Raw genomic sequence first — 24,895 nt, 5'->3', positions numbered from 1 at the left:
TCGCGTCAGCGCCCTCCCTCCCCGCCCCGCCCCGCCCCGCCCCGCCTCCTGCGCTTCTTCTGAATGGCTGTGGGCCGGCTGAGAGGCTTCCAGCGGCGTCCGGGATTGGTCAGTTCCCAGTGGGCGGGTCCGCGGCAGCCAATGAGAAGGCTCTCCGAGTCCGGCTGTGACGTAACCTCGTCGGGAGCCGAGGAATTCCCTCCAGGCGGCACTTCCACACCTTGGTACACGCTGACGTCACGGGAAAGGAATCTGTCAAAGGTGAACGGAGTTACTGCGAACTTTTCAAAGTTCGGGGTTTCAAAGTTCGGGGTTTCAGTGGATTTATCGTTCCTGCTCTCAAGAAAGGTGCAGGCTTCCCTGGAGAGACCAAGCATTAAATTAAACGTGAGTTATTTATTTTTTAAAAAAATATATATTTTACTGATTTTTTACAGAGAGGAAGGGAGAGGGATAGAGAGTTAGAAACATCGATGAGAGAGATTCATCGATCAGCTGCCTCTTGCACATCCCCAGTAGGTCCATGCCCTTGACCGGAATCGAACCTGGGACCTTTCAGTCCGCAGGCTGACGCTCTATCCACTGAGCCACACCGGTTTCGGCTGTGAGTTATTTATTGAGCGCCAGCCACTGGATGCGAGCCACAGATTTATTGTTATCAATTCAAGCGGGCTATTGGGGAGGAAGGGGGTGCTGGGTTCCTAGGTGTTTTTGGGGTGCGGCACAGGGGGTATCTAAAAAGATAACCTTGCGCCCTAAGTGGTGTGGCTCAGTGGATAGAGCGTTGGCCTGTGGACTGAAAGGTCCCTGGTTCGATTCCGGTCAAGGACATGTACCTTGGTTGCGGGCACATTCCCATTAGGGGTGTGCAAGAGTCAGTTGGTCAATGTATCTCTCTCATCGATGTTTCTAACTCTCTGTTCCTCTCTCCTCCTCTCTATATAAAAAAAAAAAATCAATAAAATATATTTTAAAAAGAAAAAAGAAACATCAATGATGAGAGTGAATCATTAATCAGCTGCCTCCTGCACGCCCCCTACTGGGGAATCAAGCCCGGAATGGAACTGTGACCTCCTGGTTCCTAGGTCGCTGCTCAACCACTGAGCCACACCAGCCGGGCGGAAGTTCCAGCCTTGACCCCTAAGCTCAGTGAGGGGTCTTCAGAGAGCTCACTTGTCTTTCCCGCAGGTGGGCCAGTGGAGGCCCGAGGCTGGAGGACTGGCTGCCTCCGTGGCAGAACCAGGGGAGGTGGCTGCACCGAGACACCTGCTTCCCAGAGTTTGCCGGGACCGAGGATGGGGCTGCGTCCCGAGCTCCGGACGTGGGCAGCAGGAAGCCAGCGCCGGCACAGGACTCACCAACGTCCTGCCTAAGAGGACCGGCTGCGTGGGTGAGCAGACCTCACGAGGGCTTAGGGGGGCACCTCCAGAGACCTCCCTGGATAGAGGGTTTGTCAGCCCGGCTGTGGGAACGTCAGGGGAAAGGTGTCCACAGTGGGAAACCCCAGAGAAGTACAGCTGCTCCTCGTGAAAGGGAAAAAGTTTAAGAACTCTAGCAGGAACCGGTGTGGCTCAGTGGATAGAGCGTCGGTCTGTGGACTGAAAGGTCCCGGGTTCGATTCCGGTCAAGGGCACGTACCTTGGTTGTGAGCACATCCCCAGTGGGGGGTGTGCAGGAGGCAGCTGATGGATGTTTCTCTTACGTCGATGTTTCTAGCTCTCTATTCCTCTCCCTTCCTCTCTGTAAAAAAAAAAAAAAAAAAAAATTATTTTAAAAAATAAAAATAATATATATTTTTTATTGATTTCAGAGAGGAAGGGAGAGGGACAGAGAGAGACACATCAATGATGAGAGAGAATCATTGATTGGCTGCCTCCTGCACACTCCCTACTGGGGATGGAGCCCGTAACCCAGGCATGTGCCTTGACCGGGAATCGAACCATGACCTCCTGGTTCATGGGTCGACTTCAGTGAACCACACCGGCCGAGCTCAGTGTGACTGATCAATGTATTGAACTGTACATTTAACTACTGAGTGAAGACTAGGCCCCTCGGACAGTGTGTGCCCCAAGAGGGAGCAGAAAATCATGAATCTGTTGGATTAAAAAAAAAAAAAAAAAAAAAAAAATATATATATATATATATATATATATATATATATCTTTTTTAATATATTTTATTGATTTTTCACAGAGAGGAAGAGAGAGGGACAGATATTCAGAAACATTGATGACAGAGAAACATCAATCAGCTGCCGCCTGCCCAACCCCCACCGGGGATGTGCCCGCAATCCATGTACATGCCCTTGACCGGAATCGAACCCGGGACCTTTCAGTCCGCAGACCGACGCTCTATCCACTGAGCCACACCGGTTTTGGCTGGATTTTTTTTTTTTATCCAGAGTGGGGATCACGGTCGCACCCTCACTAAGATGTTAAAGGAATAGCGGAGGGAAAAATTAAATTGCGTTTCATTCATTGCCTTTCGAGCCGTGCTTGTTCAAAACGCTTTGGAAAAAAGACCGTCAGGCCAAGTGCACGGTGCAAAGCACGAGGGTCTCAGCAGCCGTCCGCGTGGCCGCACGTGAGCAGCCACCCGAGTCCCGTGGTGGAGCCGCGGGCCTCCGATCCCCACGGTGAGCAGCGACCCGGGCCCCACGTGACCCCTCCCGGTGACACTGGAGCAGAAGTGGCAGGACGGCCGGGGCACGGCTATATTTGGGCTCTCCCTCCCTCCCTCCCTCCCTCCCTCGCCGCGGGCCGGTTGCTATTTGCAGCCGGAGCCAGCTGGTGCTGCCGTCGCCCTCGCTGGCCCCTCGCAGAGCCCCGGCGTGACGGGCAGGGGCGGCCCGCGGGCGCGCAGAGGTCACCGGGCCGAGCCCGGGTGCCGGCACCCACCGCCTCGGCGTTACACGAACAGTTCACGGACCCTTAACGTCCCAGGCAAGTCTGGGGGTGGCGCTGTGCTAATGCTAATCGCATTATTAAAACCCCACTAATGTAAGGCCATCGTGTTCATGCAACGTATTTCCTTTTTTTGTGTGGGGAGCGATCGTGCTGGGTGGGTATTGCAGACGGGTGAGCCGCAAGAAGGGGTGAATGCTTTCTGCGCCTTCTCGTGGCAGGGATCCGCCCCCACAGCTCGGATGCTGGGGCTTCTTGCCAGGTGTCTTTGGGTATTTTTAGTGCCGGGGTCCGCGCGTGCTAGAACAGCTTGGAACCCTGCGTGGACATGCTGACAAAGCGCAGTGCCACCACTGCTCTGGCTCAACTGAGAAAAAGCACTGTCATCACACCTCACTGCCTTTGCAGTGGAAGGCACTTTGCTCGGACTCCGCCTGTCAAGCTCGATTTGAACCATTTTGTGGTCACGGTTCAGGCAACGCTCTGGAGCAGGTGTCTGTAGCTGTGGCTCGGGAATTGCTCCGGGTTATATGGCTGAGCTTCTAAAAGAGATAACAAAAACAGCCAAAACCGGCGTGGCTCAGTGGGTAGAGCGTCGGCCTGTGTACTTAAGGGTCCCAGGTTCGATTCCTGTCAAGGGCATATGCCTTGCCTTGGTTGCGGGTACATCCCCGGTGGGGGGTGTGCAGGAAGCAGCTCGTCCATGTTTCTCTCTCATCGATGTTTCTAGCTCTCTATCCCTCTCCCTTCCTCTCTGTAAAAAAAAAATCAATAAAATATATTTTAAAAAATAAATAAATAAAAAGATAGCAGAACTGTTTGTGCCCGTATGGGCTCCCTTCTGGGGAGAGAATTCACAGCTTTCAGTGGCTTCTCAGAGGCATCATGACCCATAAAAAGTAAAAACACAAAACAAAAAAAACAAAAAAACAACATTTTTTGGGGGGACTTTTCTAATTAAAGCACAGAGACCCGTCTTCCGTAGAAGACTTGCGAAAGTCTTTTTATTTTTAACTGGAGCTTATGACAGAGAGTAGAAGCTTATCTAGCCAATATATTCATTATAGACTGTGATTTATTACTTCATTTCTCTAAGCCCCAGTATCACTGTTTATAAAATGCCATTTTATTCTTAATGTTCCTTTTCCTCCCTTTTTTCCTATTTCTGAATATTTAGCTAAGAAGCTATTTGGGCATAAAAGTTATGGCTAGGAGGAGAAAGTGCTAAACTGTATCTTAGAAATTATTTTTGCTGCTGTTATTTTCCTCGGATACCTATTTCATTTATGTCATGTTGGAGTGGTTTAATAATATTAGTGTGGTTTTTTTTTTTTTAAACCTTTGGGTTTACCACAGTATTTTAAAAGGGGGACATAGGAGCTGGATTGCATAGCTTGGAGGTATTTACTAAAAGATATTGAACTTTGCACTTAAAACAGGTAAATTTTATGGCGTGTAAATTATATTTCAATAAAGTCAACTTTTAAGAAATATCAGGGAATAAGGTAAGCAGCTCACATATTTCCTAGTTTTATGTAGGAATATGTTGTTGATAAAATATTTGTGCGGGTTAGTTACCATAGTACAACAGATACGGTGGATGGAAATTTCGGCCAGTATCTGCCCATCAGCTATCCCTGTTTGTGACATTCAGTTAAATGGGGGAAAGCATGGTTCTCTAAATAAAAGGGGTCATTCTTTTTTTTAATATATTTTATTGATTTTTTACAGAGAGGAAGGAAGAGAGATAATTAGAAATATCGATGAGAGAGAAACATCGATCAGCTGCCTCCTGCACACCCCCAACTGGGGATGTGCCAGCAACCAAGGTCCGTGCCCAAACCCTGGACCTTTCAGTCTGCAGGCCGACACTCTATCCACTGAGCCACACCGGTTTCGGCAAAAGGGGTCATTCTTTCTGGGTGCATGGATCAGTGGTCTTCAAACACTTTTTGCTTGTGCACAGCCTTACAACGTGTACATTATTCAAAAGTCCTCCAGTAGAAAACAGACCCTTCTTTTTATCTTTTTAAAAATATATATTTTATTGATTTTTTTCACAGAGGGGAAGAGGGATAGAGAAAAACATCGATGAGAGAGAAACATCCATCAGCCGCCTCCTGCACACTCCCCACTTGGGGATGTGCCCGCAACCAAGGTCCATGCCCTTGACCGGAATCGAACCTGGGACCCTTCAGTCTGCAGGCCGACGCTCTATCCACTGAGCCACACCGGTTAGGGCCACAAATGGTTCTAAGTAAATCCACAACTGAGCCGCTCGGAAGGTTTTTACCGATTGTGAATGAGATGAGCCCAATCTCATGACCACCTCCTCCTGCACCGATCTTCTCAGAAACGAGTGTTCTCTCCCTCTTGTGTTCTAGGACCCCGGCTATCCACTACTCCCGGTCCGGGAAGCATCCTTGTCGCGCATCGGCGCTGCCCAGGGTTGCCCGGGCAACGGAGGAGGAAGCCGGGGAGGGTACCAGCACGGGACAGGCCACATCCCATAGGTTCGCATGACTCTGGAGACGGACCCCCAGGTCTTCCCAGAACACAGTCTGGTGAGAAGCTGTCCGAGCCGCAATGACCAGCGAGCCCAGGGGCGCAGCGAGAGGGACCTCCCAGAGAGACCTCGAGGAGGACGCGGACGAGCTGGTCCATCTGTACGGCCTCGAGGACGACGATGAGCTGGGGGACGAGTTTGCGGACGAAACCACGCCCCGGATAGAGGTTTCGGAGTACCCCGCCGCGGAGCAGAGGGGCTGGAGGCTCAGCGGGGAGGCCGCGGAGGCCGAGGACCTGGGCTTCGGGGGCTGGGGCTCCGAGGGCCAGTGCCAGGACCTGCGGGAGGCCTACCGGTACACGCACGGCCGGGCCAGCGAGGAGTACGAGTGCTACGTCATCCCCGAGGAGGAGGACGAGGAGGAGGCTCCCGACGTCTACTGCGCCACCTGCAAGATTCCACTGAGAGCGCTGGAGAAGGTTCTGGAAGAGCACAAAGGGCACGAGGTGACCCCGCTCAATAAAGCCCTGGAGAGCGCCAAGGTAAGCGGCTCTCCCTCGTTCTTCTCCCTCTCTCTCTCTCTCTCTCTCTCTCTCTCTCTCTCTCTTTTAATGTATTGATTTTTTTTTTTTTAATATTTTATTGATTTTGTACAGAGAGGAAGGGAGAGAGATAGAGTTAGAAACATCGATGAGAGAGAGTCATCGATCAGCTGCCTCTTGCACACCCCCTACTGGGGTTATGCCCGCAACCAAGGTACATGCCCTTGACCGGAATCGAACCCAGGACCCATCAGTCCCCAAGCCGACGCTCTATCCATTGAGCCAAACTGGTCTCGGCTTAATATATTGATTTTTTACAGAGAGGAAGAGAGAGGGATAGAGAGCTAGAAACATCAATGAGAGAGAATCACCCATCAGCTGCCTCTTGCACACCTCCCACTGGGGATGTGCCCGCAACCAAGGTCCATGCCCTTGACCGGAATCGAACCTGGGACCTTTCAGTCCGCAGGCCGACGCTCTACCCACTGAGCCACCCTGGTTTCGGCTCTGCTAACCTTTTTTAAAATTTTATTTTTAATTTCTTTATTGATTAAGGTATCACCTATTTGTCCTCATCCCCCCCCCCTTATTCCCATCCCCCACCCCTCCCCACGCATGCCCCCACCCCCCTATTGTCCCTGACCACTGGTTAGGCTCATATGTGTGCACGCAAGTCCTTTGGTGGGTCTCTCCCTTTTATCCCCACCCTCCCTCTGAGGTCCGGCAGTCTGACCCATGGCTCCTTGTCTCGGGGTCTGTTCTTGTCCATCCGTCTGTGTTGTTCACCGTTTCCCCCAGATGCATGCGATCATGTCCTACTGGAAATACACTTATAAGAATCGAAAATGAGACAGGCAGTAATGGTTTTGCTGAAAGGTAAATGAATCAGTCTGTAGTGAGTTTCTTTCTGGGCCACCGGTTCTTTTGAGACCCAATTTCAATGTCGAACATGGTTCTTCTTTCTTAAAAAAAAAAAAAATATATATATATATATATATAGATAGATAGATAGATAGATATAGTTTATTGAATTTTTACAGAGAGGAAGGGAGAGGGATAGAGAGCTAGAAACATCGATGAGAGAGAAACATCGACCAGCCGCCTCCTGCACACTCCCCACTGGGGATGTGCCCGCAACCAAGGTACATGCCCTTGACCGGAATTGAACCTGGGACCTTTTAGTCCGCAGGCCGACGCTCTATCCACTGAGCCACACCGATTTTGGCAAGCATGTTTCTTCTTTCTCTTGATACTGCATCTGCTCAAGTAATCAGGCAAGGAGGAAGGGAGAGGAAGGATGTATCATTAGCGGCTTGGGCTCCTCTGTTTGACAGGACGAAATTCACAAAAACATGTGCAGACTGGAGAAGCAGATCATTGAGATGGAGAACTTTGCCTGTCACCTCGAGGAGGTCTTCATCACGGTGGAGGTAAGCACACGCAGCCGAGCCCGTCGGGCACACGTCGCTGCGTCCAGCGCCGTCTGGGGCGGCGGCGGTGTCCCGGATGAGGGAGAGAGTCCGTATCCTTTTTTAAATATATTTTATTGAATTTTTATAGAGAGGAAGGGAGAGGGATAGAGAGCTGGAAACATCGATGAGAGAGAAACTTCCATCAGCTGCCTCCTGAACACCCCCTACCGGGGATGTGCCCGCAACCAAGGTACATGCCCTTGACCGGAATCGAACCTGGGACCCTTCAGTCCGCAGGCCGTGGCTCTAACCACTGAGCAAAACCAGCTGGGGCCAAGGCGGGACTCTTGCATGGGCCCTCTGTGACAAGGTTTTGCAGACCCCCCTCCTGTCATTGATGCGTGTTCCTTTTCTCAGCTGTTACCCATTTCTCATAAGATCAGTAAGTTTCCATGTCTGTCCCCAATCACTCACTCAGAGCCCTGGGTGTGCTCATAGGTATGTATTATAGGTACCAACTGGGGTGCCATCCTGATGAGTAGATCAGCACTGAGGACCCAGGGCTCCCCTTCTCCCCTCCCTTTATGCGCATGCTCTACTTCCTTCATGCACCTCAGACTGAACCCACAGGAAGACCTTGAGTGAGTTAACTAAGCCCAGGTCCATCTCTTTGAAGTTAGACCTCCTTCACCCCTAATCTTTTTTTTTTAAATATATTTTATTGATTTTTTACAGAGAGAAAGAGAAAGGGATAGAGAGCTAGAAACATCTATGAGAGAGAAACATAGACCAGCTGCCTCCTGCACACTCCCCACCAGGAATGTGCCCGCAACCAATGTACATGCCCTTGACTGGAATCAAACCTGGGACCTTTCAGTCTGCAGCCAACGCTCTGTCCACTGAGCCACACCGGTTTCGGCGAGAAAACAGAGTTTTTGTTAGGATTATCCCCGGGGTTCTAGCTGGAGACTCCTGGCCCCAGCTCCCCCTGCACCCACCCCAGAGATTAAGATGACGGGGCGGGCCTAGGACATCTCTGGGTACATACGTGTTTATGCCCCAGTTGGCTGGCTGATGCACCTCACGCACCGGAATGACGGCCGGGGTCCGCTGTGCCGCAGGAGAATTTCGGAAGACAGGAGCAGAACTTCGAGTCCCACTACAACGAGATCTTGGAGACGCTCGCTCAGAAATACGAAGAGAAAATACACGCCCTGGGGGAGAAGAAGAAGGAGAAGCTGGAAGCCCTGTACGGCCAGCTGGTCAGCTGCGGAGAGAACCTGGACACCTGCAAGGAACTGATGGAAACGGTCGAGGAGATCTGCCACAAGGAGAAGGTTGACTTCATAAAGGTCAGCCGGGGAGCGAGGTGAAATAACGCGCTGACATGACAGTGAGGGCGGGGGTAGGTTAGATGGTCCACTCCCCGCGGGAGGTGTTGGAATCTACTTTGGCTGTCAGCACCCGTTTGATTGTTCTGGCTGTTCTTTTTTTAAAAAAAAAAAATTATTTTTATTTATTATTATTTTTTTCCCATTTTTTATAAAGGTATTATCTGTGTACATATCTTACCATTGCCCCCCCCCCCCACTCCCATACATGCCCTCCCTCCCCAGAGTTTTGCGTCCGTTGGTTGTGCTCATATGCATGCACACAAGTCCTTCGGTTGATCTCTTATCTCCCCCAGATCTCCCTCCCCTCCCCGCTGTCATTGGACAGTCTGCTTGATGCTTTACTGTCTCTGTATCTATCTTTTTGTTCATCGGTTTATGATGTTCCTTATTATTATCCATAAATGAGTGAGGTCCTGTGGTGTTTCTCTTTCATCTACTGGCTTATTTCATTCAGCATGATGTTCTCCAATTCCATCCAGGTTGCTGCAAATGATAAGAATTCCTTCTTTTTTATGGCAGCATAGTATTCCATCATGTAGATGTGCCATAGCTTTCTGATCCACTCATCTGCTGACGGGCACCTAGGCTGTTTCCAAATCCTAGCGATGGTAGACTGTGCTGCTATGAACATAGGGGTGCATACGTTCTGGCTGTTCGTGGCAGGAGTTTGTCACCCGTGAGGGGCCAGGTGGGCTCACACACAGCTGTCGCTTTCCATCGCCATTGCTCAGGTGACACCAGAGCCCCTGTACCTCTGTCCTGGCCGCCTGGTGTGTGCCACCCCCTTTGCCCACCCCCTCTTCTGCCCCCCCGCCCCCCGTCCCTCACCCCTCTGTCACCCACCCCCTCTTCCTTGGGCTGAGCCAGAGCAGTGCTCCGAGTTTCCTGGCCATCCTTTGGGGTTCTGGGAAGAAGGCTCTCGGGTTCTAAACAGTCCCCTCCAGCCCTAGCCAGTGTGGCTCAGTGGGTAGAGTGTCAGCCAGCGGACCAGGTGCGATTCCAGTCAAGGGGATGTACCTTGGTTGCAGGCTCCTCACCAGCCCAGGCCCTGCAGGAGGCAACCAATCGATGTGTTTCTCTCACATCGATGTTTCTCTCTGCCTCTCCCTCTCCCTTCCACTCTCTCTAAATGATCAATGGAAAGATATCCTCGGGTGAGGATAAACAAACAAAACATGTTATGAAGCTACTAAGCCCCAGATCTATGTGAACAGTATTCATATTTGTTAATTAAAGTTTAACCCTTTGCACTCCGCTGTCCCCTCTCAGGGGACATCGGAATTCTAGCATATCACTCGGATGTCCCCTCTCAGGGGGGACATTGCAGTTTATTAGTGATTACGGGGAATTTAGTTAATTCAGCGCACGTTTCCGCCCCAAAGTAGCGTCGAGTAGCTGGTACCCAATGTCCAGAATGGTTCGGAGTGCAAAGGGTATATATATATATATATATATATATATATATATATATATATATATATATATATATAGATTTCAGAGAAGGGAGAGGGATAGAGAGTTAGAAACATCGATGAGAGAGGATCATTGATCAGCTGCCTCCTGCACACCACCTTATGCCCGCAACCAAGGTACACGGAATCGAACCTGGGACCCTTCAGTCCGCAGGCTGACGCTCTATCCATTGAGCCACACCGGCCAGGGCTAATTTCCCGGTTTTTCAATATGTTTATATTGTCTTCTTTTCTCCTCCTTTTTAGGATGCTGTGGCTATGGCTGACAGGTAATGCTTTTGTTCTCATGTGTATTTTTTTTCCCCCTTCTGTTCCTTGTTTGTGTACTCCCAGTCTCGGCTTTTGTGTGAACCACAAGGATTAAATATTGGGTCGGCAGCTAAGTAATTGCGGATTTTTTAAAGAAAATCAAAGACAATTTTTTCATGGAACTAAATAACTTTATTCTTTAATGCATTGCCCATTTTGATCAATGACCTTTTGCCATCTTTCAGGCAGCATCATAATCCCACGTTCAAAAAACTTCTGGTTTTTATTAGCAAAAAACTGAATCAGGTACGATTTGACATCATCATCATTATTGAAATTTTTACCATTCAAGGAGTTTTGTAAAGATCGAAACAAAAAGTAATCAGATGGTGCAAGGTCAGGACTATATGGTGGATGTGGCAAAACATCCCAACCAAGCTCCATTAATTTTTGCCGAGTGACCAAAGATGTGTGTGGCCTTGCATTGTCATGATGGAATACAACACCTTTTCGATTTGTCAATTCGGGCCGCTTTTCTTCAACTGCATTGTTTAATTTCGTTAGTTGTTCAATGTAGACATCAGAATTGATCGTTCGGTTGGGTGGTAAGAGTTCAAAGTAGACAATTCCTTTGTAATCCCACCAAACTGATAACAAAACCTTCTTTTGATGAATATCAGCTTTTGATGTTGTTTGAGTTGGTTCACCTGGCCTGCTCCACGATCTTTTCCGCTTGATATTGTTGTAAACAACCCATTTTTCATCGCCAGTTATCAGTCGTTTTAAAAATGGATCATTTTCATTACGTTTCTTTAGCAAATCGCAGCTGCTAATGCGTTGCGTTAACTGTGATTCTTTCAGTTCGTGAGGAACCCATGTATCGAGTTTTTGAACATAGCCAAGTTGTTTTAAGTGATTTTCAATGCATGTATGTGATACATGAAGCTTCTCTGCAATCTCACGTGTTGTACTGTGACAGTCCGAATTGATTATTGCTTTGATTAGGGCGTCATCAACTTCAACTGGACGACCAGAGCGTCTTTCATCTTTGAGTGAAAAATCACCAGAACGAAATTTGGCAAACCAATTTTGACACTGCCGTTCTTTTAAGGCTTCGTCACCATAAACAGCACATAACTTTTTATGAGCTTGTGATGCGTTTTTCCCTTGCGGAAATAAAAAAGCAAAATATGACGAAAATGTTCCTTTTGATTTTCCATTTTTCAACGAATGCCAAACAAAAACTACAAAACAGATCAAAAAACTTTTTTTACTGATTAACAGCTGAATAGCCAACTATCAAATACAAAATGTGTTTTACATTTGTACTACGTCTGCAAACCTAAAAATTCAACTGAAGCCATATATGTGTGAAACCCGCAATTACTTAGTTGCCGACCCAATAATAACGCTGGCTTCAGGGCAATGGTGTGGGGTGACAAGGACCCTCTGGCACCGAATCTCAGACTCTCAGGGCAGGAAGGGAGTGGGTGGTGAGGCCCAGCCAGCCAACCCCTGGAGGGGCCGAGGTCCAGAGAGTGTCCCCAGCATATCAGGACCCAGACACAGGCATAGAGTCAGACAGATGTGCACTCCTGCTCCCTGTGACCTGGCGTGTCTGACCAGCCTAGGACCCACCTTCCTTATACAGGTGGTTTTGTGGGAGTTCAAAGAGTCAGTGTCTTTTTTAATTTTATTTTATATTTTATTGATTTTGTACAGAGAGGAAGGGAGAGAGACCGAGAGCCAGAAACATCAATGAGAGAGAGTCATCGACCAGTTGCCTCTTGCACACCCCCTACTGGGGATATGCCCGCAACCAAGGTACATGCCCTTGACCGGAATCGAACCCGGGACCCTTCAGTCCCCAAGCCGACGCTCTATCCACTGAGCCAAACCGGTCTCGGCAAGAGTCAGTGTCTTAAAAGCCAACAGGAACGGTAAAGCTTAGTAATGTAAGAGTTAATAGCAAGAGTACAGGCAAAAAAGACAGATCTGGTTTCAGTTCTGCCCCTGGCACTCAAAAGCCTGTGGCTGCCAGGAAGCAGGAGTAAAGAAGACGCAGACCCCCCCTCCCCCCCCCGCACGGCGGGCCCGCCGAGGGCGCGAGGCCCGTGGAGAGGAACCCCCAGGCGGGTGTCCATCTCGGGCCCGGGGCGGTGTGGGCAGGGAGCGCCCCGGTCAGCCCCGGAGGGGCCTTCGGAGGGGGTGGGTCTGTCTGGGGCTCAGTGCGCGTCTCTCCTCTCCTCTGCCCTCACGCGCCCACCAGACTCGCCCATCCCCGCTGGTGACCTGCTAGGTCAGCCGCCACAGCAGCGAACCCTCATCGTGTGTCACTAGCGGCCCAGCACGCGAACGAGACACAGCGGAGGGTGCCTCTCCCGTCTTCCTAGCGTGTCTTTTTTAAAAAAAAAATAATGTATTTTATTGATTTTTTACAAAGAGACACAGATAGCTAGAAACATCGATGAGAGAGAAACATCCATCAGCTGCCTCCTGCACACACACACACCCCCCCCCCCCACCACCGGGGACGTGCCCGCAACCAAGGTACATGCCCCTGACCGGAATGGGACCCGGGACCCTTCGGTCCGCAGGCCGACGCTCTATCCACTGAGCCACACCGGCTTCGGCGACTAGCATGTCTTTTTTTTTTTTTTTTTTTTTTAATATATTTTATTGATTTTGTACAGAGAAGAAGGGGGAGAGAGAGTTAGAAACATCGATGAGAGAGAGAGTCATCGATCAGCTGCCTCTTGCACACCCCCTATTGGGGATATGCCCACAACCAAAGGTACATGCCCTTGACCGGAATCGAACCCGGGACCTTTCTGTCTCCAACCCGACGCTCTATCCACTGAGCAACACCGGCTTCGGCGACTAGCGTGTCCTTTAATGCCCACAGACTCAGGAAGTTCCTGGAGACGAAAACAGACGTGGAGATCGCCGCCCAGCCGGCCTTGGAGGACCAGACCTTGGACTTCTCCGACGTGGAGCAGCTGCTGGGCTCCATCAACACCATCCCAGGTGCCCGTCTCCCCCCGCGGGCGGGGCGTCGCGCTGTCACGGCACATCCGGGCTCCCTGAGCGTCGAGGTAGAAACGTGGATGGCTGGAAATAACACGAAGATTTAGAAAACCCGTGGCCTGCCAAAACCGGTGTGGCTCAGCGGCTAGAGCGTCGGTCTGCGGACCGAAAAGTCCCCAGTTCGATTCTGGTCAAGGGTGTGTACCTTGGTTGCGGGCACATCCCCGGTGTGGGGTGTGCAGGAGGCAGCTGGTCGATGTATCTCTCTCATCGACGTTTCTAGCTCTCTATCCCTCTCCCTTCCTCTCTGTGAAAAATCAACAAAATATATTTTTAAAAAAAGAAAGCCTGTGGCCTGCAGGCTCCTGGTTGGGAGGTTTGGCCTCCCATCCTTGTCCACCACTCTGGGTCCCTCTCCATTTCCCGAGCCCATGGGCGCACTGGGGGATCAGCGAGAGAGGCCCCCCGTCCCATCTACGTAAGCCCCCCCTCGTCACCGTTCCTCTTCCTCCCGTCTCCTTCCTTAGCTCCCTCCGCCCCGGTGATAAACCCGCAGGCCCCCAGCTCGGCCACGGGCTCCTCGGTCCGCGTGTGCTGGAGCTTGTACTCCGACGACACCGTGGAGAGCTACCAGCTGACCTACCGGCCGGTGCGGGACGGCTCGCCCGGGAAGGACCATGCAGGTGAGGCTCCGCCCCACGAGAGGCCTGGCCCCGCCCTCCTGGCAGTCAGGGGAGGGGAGGGGATGACTGCCCACCCAGGCTTCGGAGCGGTCGCCATCTGGGAACCACCCAGAGGATGTGACGCCAGCAAGTAGAGCAGGTAGAAGGGGCTCTGAAGGCAAGTTGGGCCAAAGCCGGTGTGGCTCAGTGGATAGAGCGTCGGCCTGCGGACTGAAGGGTCCCGGGTTCAATTCCGGTCAAGGGCATGTACCTTGGTTGCGGGCACATCCCCAGTGATGGGCGTGCAGGAGGCAGCTGATGGATGTTTCTCTCTCATCGATGTTTCTAACTCTCTATCCCTCTCCCTTCCTCTCTGTAAAAAATCCATAAAATATATTTTTTTTTAAAAAGAGAGACGCTGAAACTGGTTTGGTTCCATGGATAGAGCATCTGCCTGCGGACTGAAGGGTCCCGAGTTCAATTTCGGTCAAGGGCATGTGCCTTGGTTGCGGGCACATCCCCAGTGCGGGGGTGTGCAGGAGGCAGCTGGTCGATGACTCTCTCTCATTGATGTTTCTAACTCTCTATCCCTCTCCCTTCCTCTCTGTAAAAAATCAATAAAATATTATTTAAAGAGAGAGAGAGAGAGAGAGAGAGAGAGAGAGAGAGAGAGAGAGAGAGAAATGAGCTGTCCATGGAGACAGCGTGCATTACGGTGGCACCAGGATGAGAACCAGGTCCACAGGCTCCTGCCCAGAGCCCTGGCCACTGCGCCAGGGCCACGCAGGGGAGGGTCCGAGTGCTGACGGTGAGCAGGGTTCTGCCCAGCGACGGGAAAGGAGGGGCATTCTTGGGGAAAGTAAGAGTGGGTTTCAGCAGGGAGGAGGGAGGGCACAGTGAACAGGAATCGCTCGGCCTGTCTGAGGGCTGAATCCTTGTTTCTCTTCTCTCCAGAGTCTACAGTGACCGTCAAAGAAACATACTGCTCGGTGGCAAACCTTGAGCCAAACACCCAGTACGAGTTCCGTGTCACGGCTCAGAACAGGGCCGGCCTCAGCCCCGCCAGCGAGCGTGCGGTGTACATGACAGGTACCGCCCCGTTCCTTCCAGCACACGGTCCCGGCTTCCTGGGTGCGGGCGATCTCAATGGCTTTGGGATGGATGGGAGTAGCTGTGTATTTCTTTCCTTTATTATTATTTTTTTTATATATATTTTATTGATTTTTTACAGAGAGGAAGAGAGAGGGACAGAGAGCTAGAAACATCGATGGGAGAGAATCATCGATCAGCTGCCTCCTGCACACCCCCCAACGGGGATGTGCCCGAAACCAAGGTACATGCCCTTGACCAGAATCGAACCCAGGACCTTTCAGTCCGCAGGCCGACGCTCTATCCACTGAGCCACACCGGTCTCGGCGTATTTCTTTCCTTTTATCCCATACACCAAATCCGCATGCCCGACACCTTGTAGTTGGTCTCAAAAGGTCAAAAACACCGCTCCTGCTGAAACCAGTTTGGCTCAGTGGATAGAGCGTCAGCCTGCGGACTCAAGGGTCCCAGGTTCGATTCCGGTCAAGGGCACATGCCCAGGTTTCGGGCTCAATCCCCAGTAGGGGGTGTGCAGGAGGCAGCTGATCGATGTTTCTAACTCTCTATCCCTCTCCCTTCCTCTCGATAAAAAAAAAAATCAATAAAGCCAGAACCAGTTTGGCTCAGTGGATAGAGCGTCAGCCTGCGGACTCAAGGTCCCAGGTTCGATTCTGGTCAGGGGCATGTAGCTTGGTTGCTGCCACATCCCCAGTGGGGAGTGTGCAGGAGGCCGCTGGTCGATGTTTCTCTCTCATCGATGTTTCTCTCTCATCGATGTTTCTAGCTCTCTATCCCTCTACCTTCCTCTCTGTAAAAAAATCAATAAAATATATATTTTAAAAATCAATAAAATATATTTAAAAAAAAATAATCCCCTCCAACCTCATGATCACCCCTTTCCCCCAAGACTCCACATGCCCTCATGCCGGGAAGGTCTCAGCATAGGAGTTTGTGGGGGTACACACAGTCTTTTTTTATATATATATATATATATTTTATTGATTTTTCACAGAGTAGAAGAGAGAGGGATAGAGAGTTAGAAACATCGATGAGAGAGAATCATCGATCAGCTGCCTCTTGCACACCCCCTACCCGGGATGTGCCCGCAACCAAGGTACATGCCCTTGCCCGGAATCGAACCCAGGACCTTTCAGTCTGCAGGCCGACACTCTATCCACTGAGCCACACCGGTCCCGGCGGTACACACAGTCCTGCATGTCATGGTCCTGACTGTCTTGTGGAAAGTGCGGTTGCGAGGCCGGGTGTGGACAGAACGGCGGCTCACCTCCCCCTCTCCTCGCCTCTAGCCCCGTCTCCCCCCGTCATAAAGAGCAAGGAGGTGCGGAGCTGCGAGGAGGCCGCCCTGATCCGCTGGGAGTCCGGCAACCTGAACCCTGTGGACTCGTACACGGTGGAGCTGACCCAGGCGGAGGCGCCGGGAGCCGCGGGCGTGACGGAGTGAGTCCCTGGGGCGGGGGGGGCACCTCCTGGGCACGAGAGGCCTCACCCCGACTCGGTGACACGGCCCGGGAAGTGTGTGGGGGCTGCAGAGGAGGTCAGGACCGGTGCCCCTCAGGATGTGCCCAGTGAGAAGTAGCAGGAATGCGTTACTGGAGGTGAACGATGAGTGAGCGCTAAGTGAATAAGTCGTTGAGCCTCAGGTTTGCTATTGGAGCCCAAAGATTTTTCATTCATTTATTTATTCATTCATTCATTCAACAAGTACAAGGGCCCTGGTGGTGCCAGGGCCCTGCCCCCTTAAGGATCTGGCAGTCGAGGGGGGGGAAAGCAGACAAGAAATAAAACAAGCCGAAGCCGGTTTGGCTCAGTGGTAGAGCGTCGGTCTGCGGACTGAGGGGTCCCAGGTTCGATTCCGGTCAAGGGCATGTACTTTGGTTGGGGACACATCCCCGGTAGGGGGTGTGCAGGAGGCAGCTGGTCGATGTTTCTCTCTCATCGACGTTTCTAGCTCTCTATCTCTCTCCCTTTCTCTCTGTTAAAAATCAATAAAATATATTAAAAAAAAAAAAAAAGAAATAAAACAAATGCATACGTTGGTCTCTGATGAGAAAGGAATATAGTGAAACAGGAATGGGGTGAAGGTGGAAATGCCTCAGGATCCAGCAGATGATCAAGCTGAGACCTGAGGGAGGGGAGGGACGGGGGTCCGAGAGCCATGGGTGTGAGGACCGTATGGCTCAGTGTGAGGCGGAGCTAAAACCCACCCTGCTGGGCGGAAAGGGGGGAGGAGGACGGCATGAGGCAGACTCAGGCTGGCGCGCAGTGTCCAGAGCGCGTGGTGTCCGTGGCGGGGGGGGGGGGGGGGGGGGGGGGGGGGGGGGGGGGGGGGGGGGGGGGCTGTGCGGGAACCGGGGGTCCCCCGGTTTGAAAGGGGGCCTGAGCTCTGCGCAGGGGCGGTATCGTGGCCAGTGAGGTTTTCCGAGGCGCGATCGCCGCTAACAGACCTTTTCCCAATGCCCGCCGCTTGACATACAGTCGGCACCGGCAATTTTATTTATTTATTTATTTATTTATTTATTTTTATTTTATTAAATTATTTTATTCAAAATATTAAAAATTGTTTGGGGTGTGTTGCCGCTGCGTCCGCTGAGGCCCAGAGTGTCAGGGACAAAAGCCGCCACTGCGCCCCTTGCTCCCGCCGCTGGGGCTCCTCTTCAGCCTCCGATCACCTCCTCCCCCTCCTCCTCCTCCTCCGCTTCTGCTCCTCCTCCACCGCCTCTGCTCCTCCTCCTCCGCCGCTGCTCCTCCTCCTCCGCCGCTGCTCCTCCTCCACCTCCTCTGCTCCTCCTCCTCCGCCGCTGCTCCTCTGCTCCTCCTCTGCCACCACCGCTGCCCTGAGGAGAGCCTGCTCCTCCTCCGCCGCCTCAGCTCTTCCTCCTCTGCCTCTGCTCCTCCTCCGCCGCCTCTGCTCCTCCTCCTCTGCCTCTGCTCCTCCTCCTCCGCCGCTGCTCCTCTGCTCCTCCTCTGCCACCACCGCTGCCCTGAGGAGAGCCTGCTCCTCCTCCGCCGCCTCAGCTCTTCCTCCTCTGCCTCTGCTCCTCCTCCGCCGCCTCTGCTCCTCCTCCTCTGCCTCTGCTCCTCCTCCGCCGCCGCTGCTCCTCTGCTCCTCAGCCGCCACCTCTCGGCACCGGCAATTTCTGACGCCGCTCTGCTTCCCCGCCCAGGTCCGTCGTGGGCATCCCCACCTGCGAGGCCCTGGTGCAGCTGCAGCCCCGGCAGAGCTACGTCATCTACGTGCGCGCCCTCAACGTGGGCGGCCCCAGCGCCAGGAGCGAGCCCGCCGCGGTGCACACCACAGGTCCGCGCCCCGCCACGCGCCCCGGGCGCAGCCAGGGCCGCTGAGGCTTCACGGGACAATAAGCGCAGGCTCGCCCAAACCGGTGTGGCTCAGTGGACAGAGCGTCAGCCTGCGGACTGAAAGGTCCCGGGTTCGATTCCGGCCATGTACCTTGGTTGCGGGCACATCCCCAGTAGGGGGTGTGCAGGAGGCAGCTGGTCAATGTTTCTCTCTCATCCATGTTTCTAACTCTCTATCCCTCTCTCTTCCTCTCAGTAAAAAAATCAATAAAATATTTTTTTTAAAAAAAGAAAAAGAAAATAAGCACAGGCTCACAGACAGGAACACGTGGCTAGCCAGCCTGGGAGAGGCTCAGAGGGGGTCAAAGCCCCACACCTTCACTGTACAGGTGGGGAGACCTGAGCTTTGTACAGGAGGCCTGAATCACATGGCAGGTTTTGCCAGAGTGAGCATTAGAACTCCAAGTTTCCCCCACGCTCCTCTGGTGGACTAGAGCCTTGTCACTCTGGACCTGGGTGGCCCAGACACCTCCTGTCTCACAGCCTGAGCAACCCCCCCCCCCCCCCACCCCGGGGACAGGTCTGTATGACATTTCCAGGAGGAACCCTTTGCTGTGGGTCATCTCCCCACCCTCAGGCCCCCCTGAGACCTGGCCCTCCACCTCCTCCCAGGCCCTCTCTGGCCCCGGTGGGGGCCCACATCCCCACACCCGGCTCCTCCCCCTTCTCACCAGCCACCATCGTGTCGTCGGACTGTCACATCTCACGTCCAAGTCTTGAGTCAGCAGGGACGGCGTCAGAGACGCTCTGCACCCCAGCTGTCCCTCGCCGCCGCCGTGGCTCTGGTGCTGAGCTTTGCACGTCCCTCCCCGGGCAGGTCCAGCTCAGGTCACGTGCCCGTGAGAAGCAGGAGCAGGGAGCTGCCATCCCCATCAGGAGACTGGCACCTGCTGCATTAACGAGGCACCTCTGCCATTCCTATGAGCACAAGGGTGGTCACGTGAGGTCCAGAGGAGGGATCGCCCTGGGAGCTAAGTGGGGAATGAGCAGAGCTCCCCGGTCCTGGGTGGCGGTGATGCAGAGAAAGGAGTGACCAGCTGCTGACACCCCCCCCCCCCCCACCTCTGGGTTTGCTCCCCTCCAGGCAGCTACTTCCGCCTGGACGAGCAGACCTGCCACCCCTGGCTGGCCATTTCCGAAGACGGGCTGACGGCCGTCCGGAGCGAGAGGAAGGCCCCCACGAGGGAGCCGCCCCCCAGAAGCACCCGCTTTTCCAGGTGGGTCCCGTGTCCGCCGCTCACCGGAGCGCGCTGTGAGCCGCCCCGATCTGCGCTGTTCCTCAGGAAAACCGGATTGAGGCAGAGGCCGCTTTGAAGGGGGAAGGAAACCCCGGAGATAGGGGCTAAGGGGGGCTGGTGGTGAGGCGGCGAGGCGGGTGGGGGCAGCAGGGACCTGGCGTGGCCTCGGAGGTCCTGCCCTGGGCTGCGGGACCTGTGCTATGCCCGGATTTCGAGATCCTCAAAGAACACCAGGGAGCCGAGTGCGATGCAAAAGCAAAGAGCCTTTATTCAAGCCCAAGCCCAGTCTCTCTGCCTCTACGGACGCAGCGGCAGGGTGCAGAGCCCCAAGCTCTGAAGTACAGCTTCTTTTTAAAAAAAATATTTTATTGATTTTTAACAGAGAGGAAGGGAGAGAGATAGAGAGCTAGAAACGTCGATGAGAGAGAAACATCGGCCAGCTGCCTCTTGCACACCCCCTACCGGGGATGTGCCTGCAATCAATGTACACGCCCTTGACTGGAATCGAACCTGGGACCTTTCAGTCCTCAGACCGACGCTCTACCACTGAGCCAAAGTACAGCTTCTCTGTCAGGCTTAGGATTGGGTGGTGGGTGAGGGCCAGGGGCCAGTCACACAGGTGGCTGGGTGCATGCGGTTAGCTGATTCGGCCTTCTGCATTCCTATTGGCTGATTTAAGGGTGGGTTAGGCAACTGGAACTGTTTTGTAAGAAACAAACAAACTGCTGTTTAAAAAATGTTTGCTTTCTAGCCTGCGTTAGCCTGTTTGAGGATAAACTCAGCTGTATGACCTTGTAGGCCAGAGACTAGATGTGCCCATCATCTCAATGCCATGCCTGGTGCATTTTTCAATGGAATAGAACTGTGTTGTTTTCAAGGCCAGCATCAAGATAACTGCTTAAAATATATTTTTTTAAAAAAAGGCCTAAACTGGTTTGGCTCAGTGGATAGAGCGTTGGCCTGCGGACTGAAGGGTCCCGGGTTCGATTCCGGTCAAGGGCATGTACCTTGGTTGCGGGCACATCCCCTGTTGGGGGTGTGCAGGAGGCGGCTGGTCGATGACTCTCTCTCATCGACGTTTCTAACTCTCTGTCCCTCTCAATTCCTCTCTGTGTAAAATCAATAAGATATATTTAAAACAAAAAAAATGAGACAAGCAATAATGGTTATGTGGAGAGGCCTATGAATCAGTTTGCAGTGAGTTTCTTTCTGGGCCACCAGTTCTTTTGAGACCCGATTTCAGTGTCAAACAGTTCCTTCTGTGTACACGTCAGCCATGGTATTTCAGTTCTGGATGGTGGGCACATGGTGGTAAGTATCTCTGCTTGGCACTCGCAGGTGCGTGGCGGTCATGGGCAACCTGATCCCGGTCCGAGGGCGCCACTACTGGGAGGTGGAGGTGGACGAGCGGTCAGACTACACGGTGGGCGTGGCCTCCGAAGACGTCCCGAAGCAGGAGGACCTGGGAGCGAACCGCCTGTCCTGGTGCATGAGGCACACGTGGGCGGCGCCCAGGTAATTGTCATCAGTCACAGCCGGATGCCCGCGGCCGGCCGTGGCTCTGGGGCGGATAGAGGGAGAGGTGTCCGCACACGGAGTGAGGCCTGCGGCGCGTGTTATAAAACAGTCTCAGACACTGCAGGGCTCGCTTCCAGCCCGCTGACACGTGTGGGTTGTACTCTGAGCGTCCCTCCCCAGTCGCGTGGACCCGCGTGTTGGCACACAGCTCTTCAAAGGTCTGCGGGCGGCAGGGTTAGGGGGTTCCTGTGCTCGGTCTTGGTTTCAGCCGGTTTCAAAGTCCACAGGACACAGCTGGAGCTCTGTCACGCTGACCGGTGACAGGCCCCAGATGTCCTTTGTGGTTTTTTTATATATATACATATATTTTATTGATTTTTTACAGAGAGGAAGAGAGAGGGATAGAGAGTTAGAAACATCGATGAGAGAGAATCATCTATCAGCTGCCTCCTGCACGCCCCACACTGGGGATGTGCCCACAACCAAGGTCCATGCCCTTGACCAGAATCGAACCTGGGACCCTTCAGTCCGCAGGCCGACGCTCTATCCACTGAGCCACACCGGTCCTGGAGATGTCCTCTGTTTGAGTTTCAGAATTGGGTGCCTTAGAGCACTTGTGCACAGAGGGTACCAAAGGCCAGGACACTCTGTTTCTAATCTCCTTATCACAAAGGATTTTGAACCTCAAAACTCAGTATTTTATTTTATAAAATGTATTTTGATTTTTTTTACAGAGAGGAAGAGAGAGGGATAGAGAGATAGAAACATCGATGAGAGAGAAACATCGACCAGCTGCCTCCTGCACACCCCCCACTGGGGATGTGCCCACAACCAAGGCCCATGCCCTTGACCGGAATCGAACCAGGGACCTTGCCGTCCCCAAGCCGACGCTCTGTCCATTGAGCCAAACCGGTTTCGGCTATTTTATTGATTTTTTTTTTTTAACAGAGAGGAAAGGAGAGGGATAGAGAGTTAGAAACATCAATGAGAGAGAAATATCGATTCAGCTGCCTCTTACACACTCCCCACTGGAATCGAACCCGGGACCTTTCAGTCCGCAGGCCGACCCTCTATCCACTGAGCCAAACCGGTTAGGGCCATAGGAGTATTTAAATAAAGCTACATAAAATGTTCTGAAATCAGCCCACCTACAGGATTTCTGAAAATCTTGTTTGTATGCATGCATTTTAGGCACAAGTATGAATTTCTGCACAACAAGATGACCCCAGATATCAGCATCACAGTCCCCCCTAAGAAGATTGGCGTTCTGTTAGACTATGAAAACTCCACGTTATCCTTTTTCAACGTGGACATTTCTCAGCATCTCTACACCTTTAGCTGTCAGCTTCCCCAGTTCGTGCACCCCTGTCTTTCTCTGGAAAAGCCGGGGCGTCTAAAGATACACAATGGCATTCCGGTGCCAAAGCACGTGGCTCTCTACTAGGAAGCACTGGTGCCCGGCTCCCCGTCTGTCTTCTGTGCCCACCCTCCCCCAGCCTCTCCCGCCTCAGCCCTCCCGCACCGCGCACCCAGCACAGCTTAGACTCTGTTAGCTGGCAGCCCGGTGTGCTGGTACGTGCTCCCTGCCCTGGGTTTTGTCCTGTGACCTGCGTGATGCTGTTAATTATGACCAGGCCCGGCTGTGAAGCGAGGGCTCGGGCTAAATAAACTCAGCAGTTCTTTAGCTTGTCAACTCGTGTTGGTCTGTTTGCGTTCAGGCAAAGTATCTGAGTCCCCAAGGCCACCAGAGCTTGGCGGTCGGGGGGAGAGATGCAGGAGTGTCCGTGGCCAGCAGCAGCCCCTGCTCACGCGTGACATCTCATTAGCCAGCCAAGGACAGACCCGAGAAGGCCGAAACCGGTTTGGCTCAGTGGTAGAGCGTCGGTCTGCGGACTGAAGGGTCCTGGGTTCGATTCCGGTCAAGGGTATGTATCTTGGTTGCGGGAACATCCCCGGTAGGGGGTGTGCAAGAGGCAGCTGGTCAATGTTTCTCTCTCATCGACGTTTCTAGCTCTCTCTCTCCCTTCCTCTCTGTAAAAAATCAATAAAATATATTTAAATATAAAGACCTGGGAAGGCAGGCGTCCACAGAGAACCGGAAGCCGTGTGTCCTCTCTTTTTCCCAGTAGTTAGCAGCGCTGTGATTGCAGTTTCTCCAAACTACACTCTTATTTTAATTTTTAAATATATTTTTAAAATTTATTTTGAGAAGGGAGGAAGAGAAACATCGATGAGAGAAATCATTGATCAGCTGCCTCCTGCACGCCCCCTACTAGGGATCAATCCTGCAACCGAGCACGTGCCCTTGACTGGAATTGAACCAGGGACCCTTCAGGCTGCAGGACATCACTCTGTCCATTGAGCCAGACCATTCGTGTTTTCCAGCTCGCTCAAAGTCTCATCTGTCTCAACTCTGCCTTGTTATAAACAGCAGCTGATTCCTAAATGAACAACTCACCTTTACACACACACACACACACACACACACACACACTCATACACACACTCACACTCATACACACATACACACTCATACACACACTCATACACACACACACACACCACACACACACACACACTCACACACCTGTCCTGCCAGGGTGGATCACTACCTTAAAACGTGGAAGGCACCGCCCATATAAGCAGAGATGCTTCAAGCTGTCAGAAATTATAACTAGTGGCCCGGTGCACAGATTCGTGCACACGGAAAGGAAATTAATGAAGGTGGCCTGCAGGGCAGGGTGAGACAGGCCGGACACGCCCTGGAGCCAACCACCCATGGCCAGTGGTCCCTCCCTGGCCGGCCACACTTGGGGCTGTGGCACGGTTCGAAGGATGTCTGAGAAGTGTGTGTGGGGAGGGGGGAAGGGCGGGGGGAAGGGGGCCCTCCAGCAGGTGGGGTCCCTCGGCCTGACCTGTGGGGTTCGGGTGAAACCAGCCCTCCCAACAGCCTCCCAGGGGAGTGCGAGAGGGCACTCTGCAAAGTTGCTGTCACTCAGCAGCTCCTGCGTTCAGCGTCTGCCCCCTGGTGGTCAGTGTGCATCATACCTACTGGCCGGTTGGCTGGTGGCTTAGTCTCTGAAACCGTGTTTCCCCGAAAATAAGACATCCTCCGAAAATAAGACCTACTTACAGGTTTCCTTCTGAGTGAAATAGAAGGCATCCCCCCGAAAATAAGGCCCCCCCTAGGCTAAACATGAGAGATTTGGTCCACTGATTCTGAAAGAAATGGAGTCACAAAAAATTCACCAGGAAATTCAGGAATTGGATTGTTTTGATGTTCCAGAAGATGATGACATGATTGTCATTGAATAAATGAGTAAATTCTTGATACTGTAGGATTCACAGTTTGTCTGGTTTGTGTTGACAACTACCGTACTACCTTACCGTATACAGGTAATAAGTTTCCTATATTTTCATTTCACAATCAATGTGTACCGTATTCTTCTTCATGGAAAAATAAGACATCCCCTGAAAATAAGACCTAGCGCATCTTTGGGAGCAA

At 52.3% G+C, this 24,895-nt stretch overlaps 1 protein-coding gene across 3 annotated transcripts; it reads left to right on the top strand.

Annotated features, from left to right (window-relative positions):
* The first annotated feature begins 238 nt into the window (after positions 1–238).
* On the top strand, positions 239–23,083 carry FSD2 (fibronectin type III and SPRY domain containing 2). Of its 3 annotated transcripts, XM_084869120.1 has the most exons (14): positions 239–387; positions 1,189–1,390; positions 5,288–5,951; positions 7,286–7,381; positions 8,485–8,715; positions 10,476–10,498; positions 13,384–13,505; positions 14,033–14,188; positions 15,122–15,256; positions 16,564–16,714; positions 18,442–18,575; positions 19,719–19,851; positions 21,211–21,387; positions 22,582–23,083. In XM_084869120.1, exons 3-14 carry the CDS (start codon positions 5,490–5,492, stop codon positions 22,832–22,834), a joined length of 2,073 nt encoding a protein of 690 aa, XP_084725246.1. In that variant the 5' UTR covers positions 239–387; positions 1,189–1,390; positions 5,288–5,489; the 3' UTR covers positions 22,835–23,083. The 3 variants fall into 3 exon arrangements, with proteins under 3 accessions (XP_084725246.1, XP_084725247.1, XP_084725248.1); XM_084869121.1 differs by lacking the exon at positions 1,189–1,390 and having other exon boundaries at positions 246–387; XM_084869122.1 differs by lacking the exons at positions 239–387; positions 1,189–1,390 and adding an exon at positions 2,400–2,942.
* Positions 23,084–24,895: the final 1,812 nt, after the last annotated feature.

This window comes from Pipistrellus hanaki, assembly GCF_964339955.1.
Source record: "Pipistrellus hanaki genome assembly, chromosome: 21".
NCBI classification, from domain to species: domain Eukaryota; kingdom Metazoa; phylum Chordata; class Mammalia; order Chiroptera; family Vespertilionidae; genus Pipistrellus; species Pipistrellus hanaki.
The sequence above is the reverse complement of the archived record's forward strand: the minus strand, read 5'-3'. Positions and strand labels throughout refer to the sequence as shown.

Coding starts and splice junctions, on each gene's coding strand:
- FSD2 (XM_084869120.1), top strand. CDS start 5,490: ATGACCAGCGAGCCCAGGGGCGCAGCGAGAGGGACCTCCCAGAGAGAC. Junction 7,382..8,484: donor AGGTCTTCATCACGGTGGAG/GTAAGCACACGC, acceptor GCTGTGCCGCAG/GAGAATTTCGGAAGACAGGA. Junction 21,388..22,581: donor CACACGTGGGCGGCGCCCAG/GTAATTGTCATC, acceptor CATGCATTTTAG/GCACAAGTATGAATTTCTGC.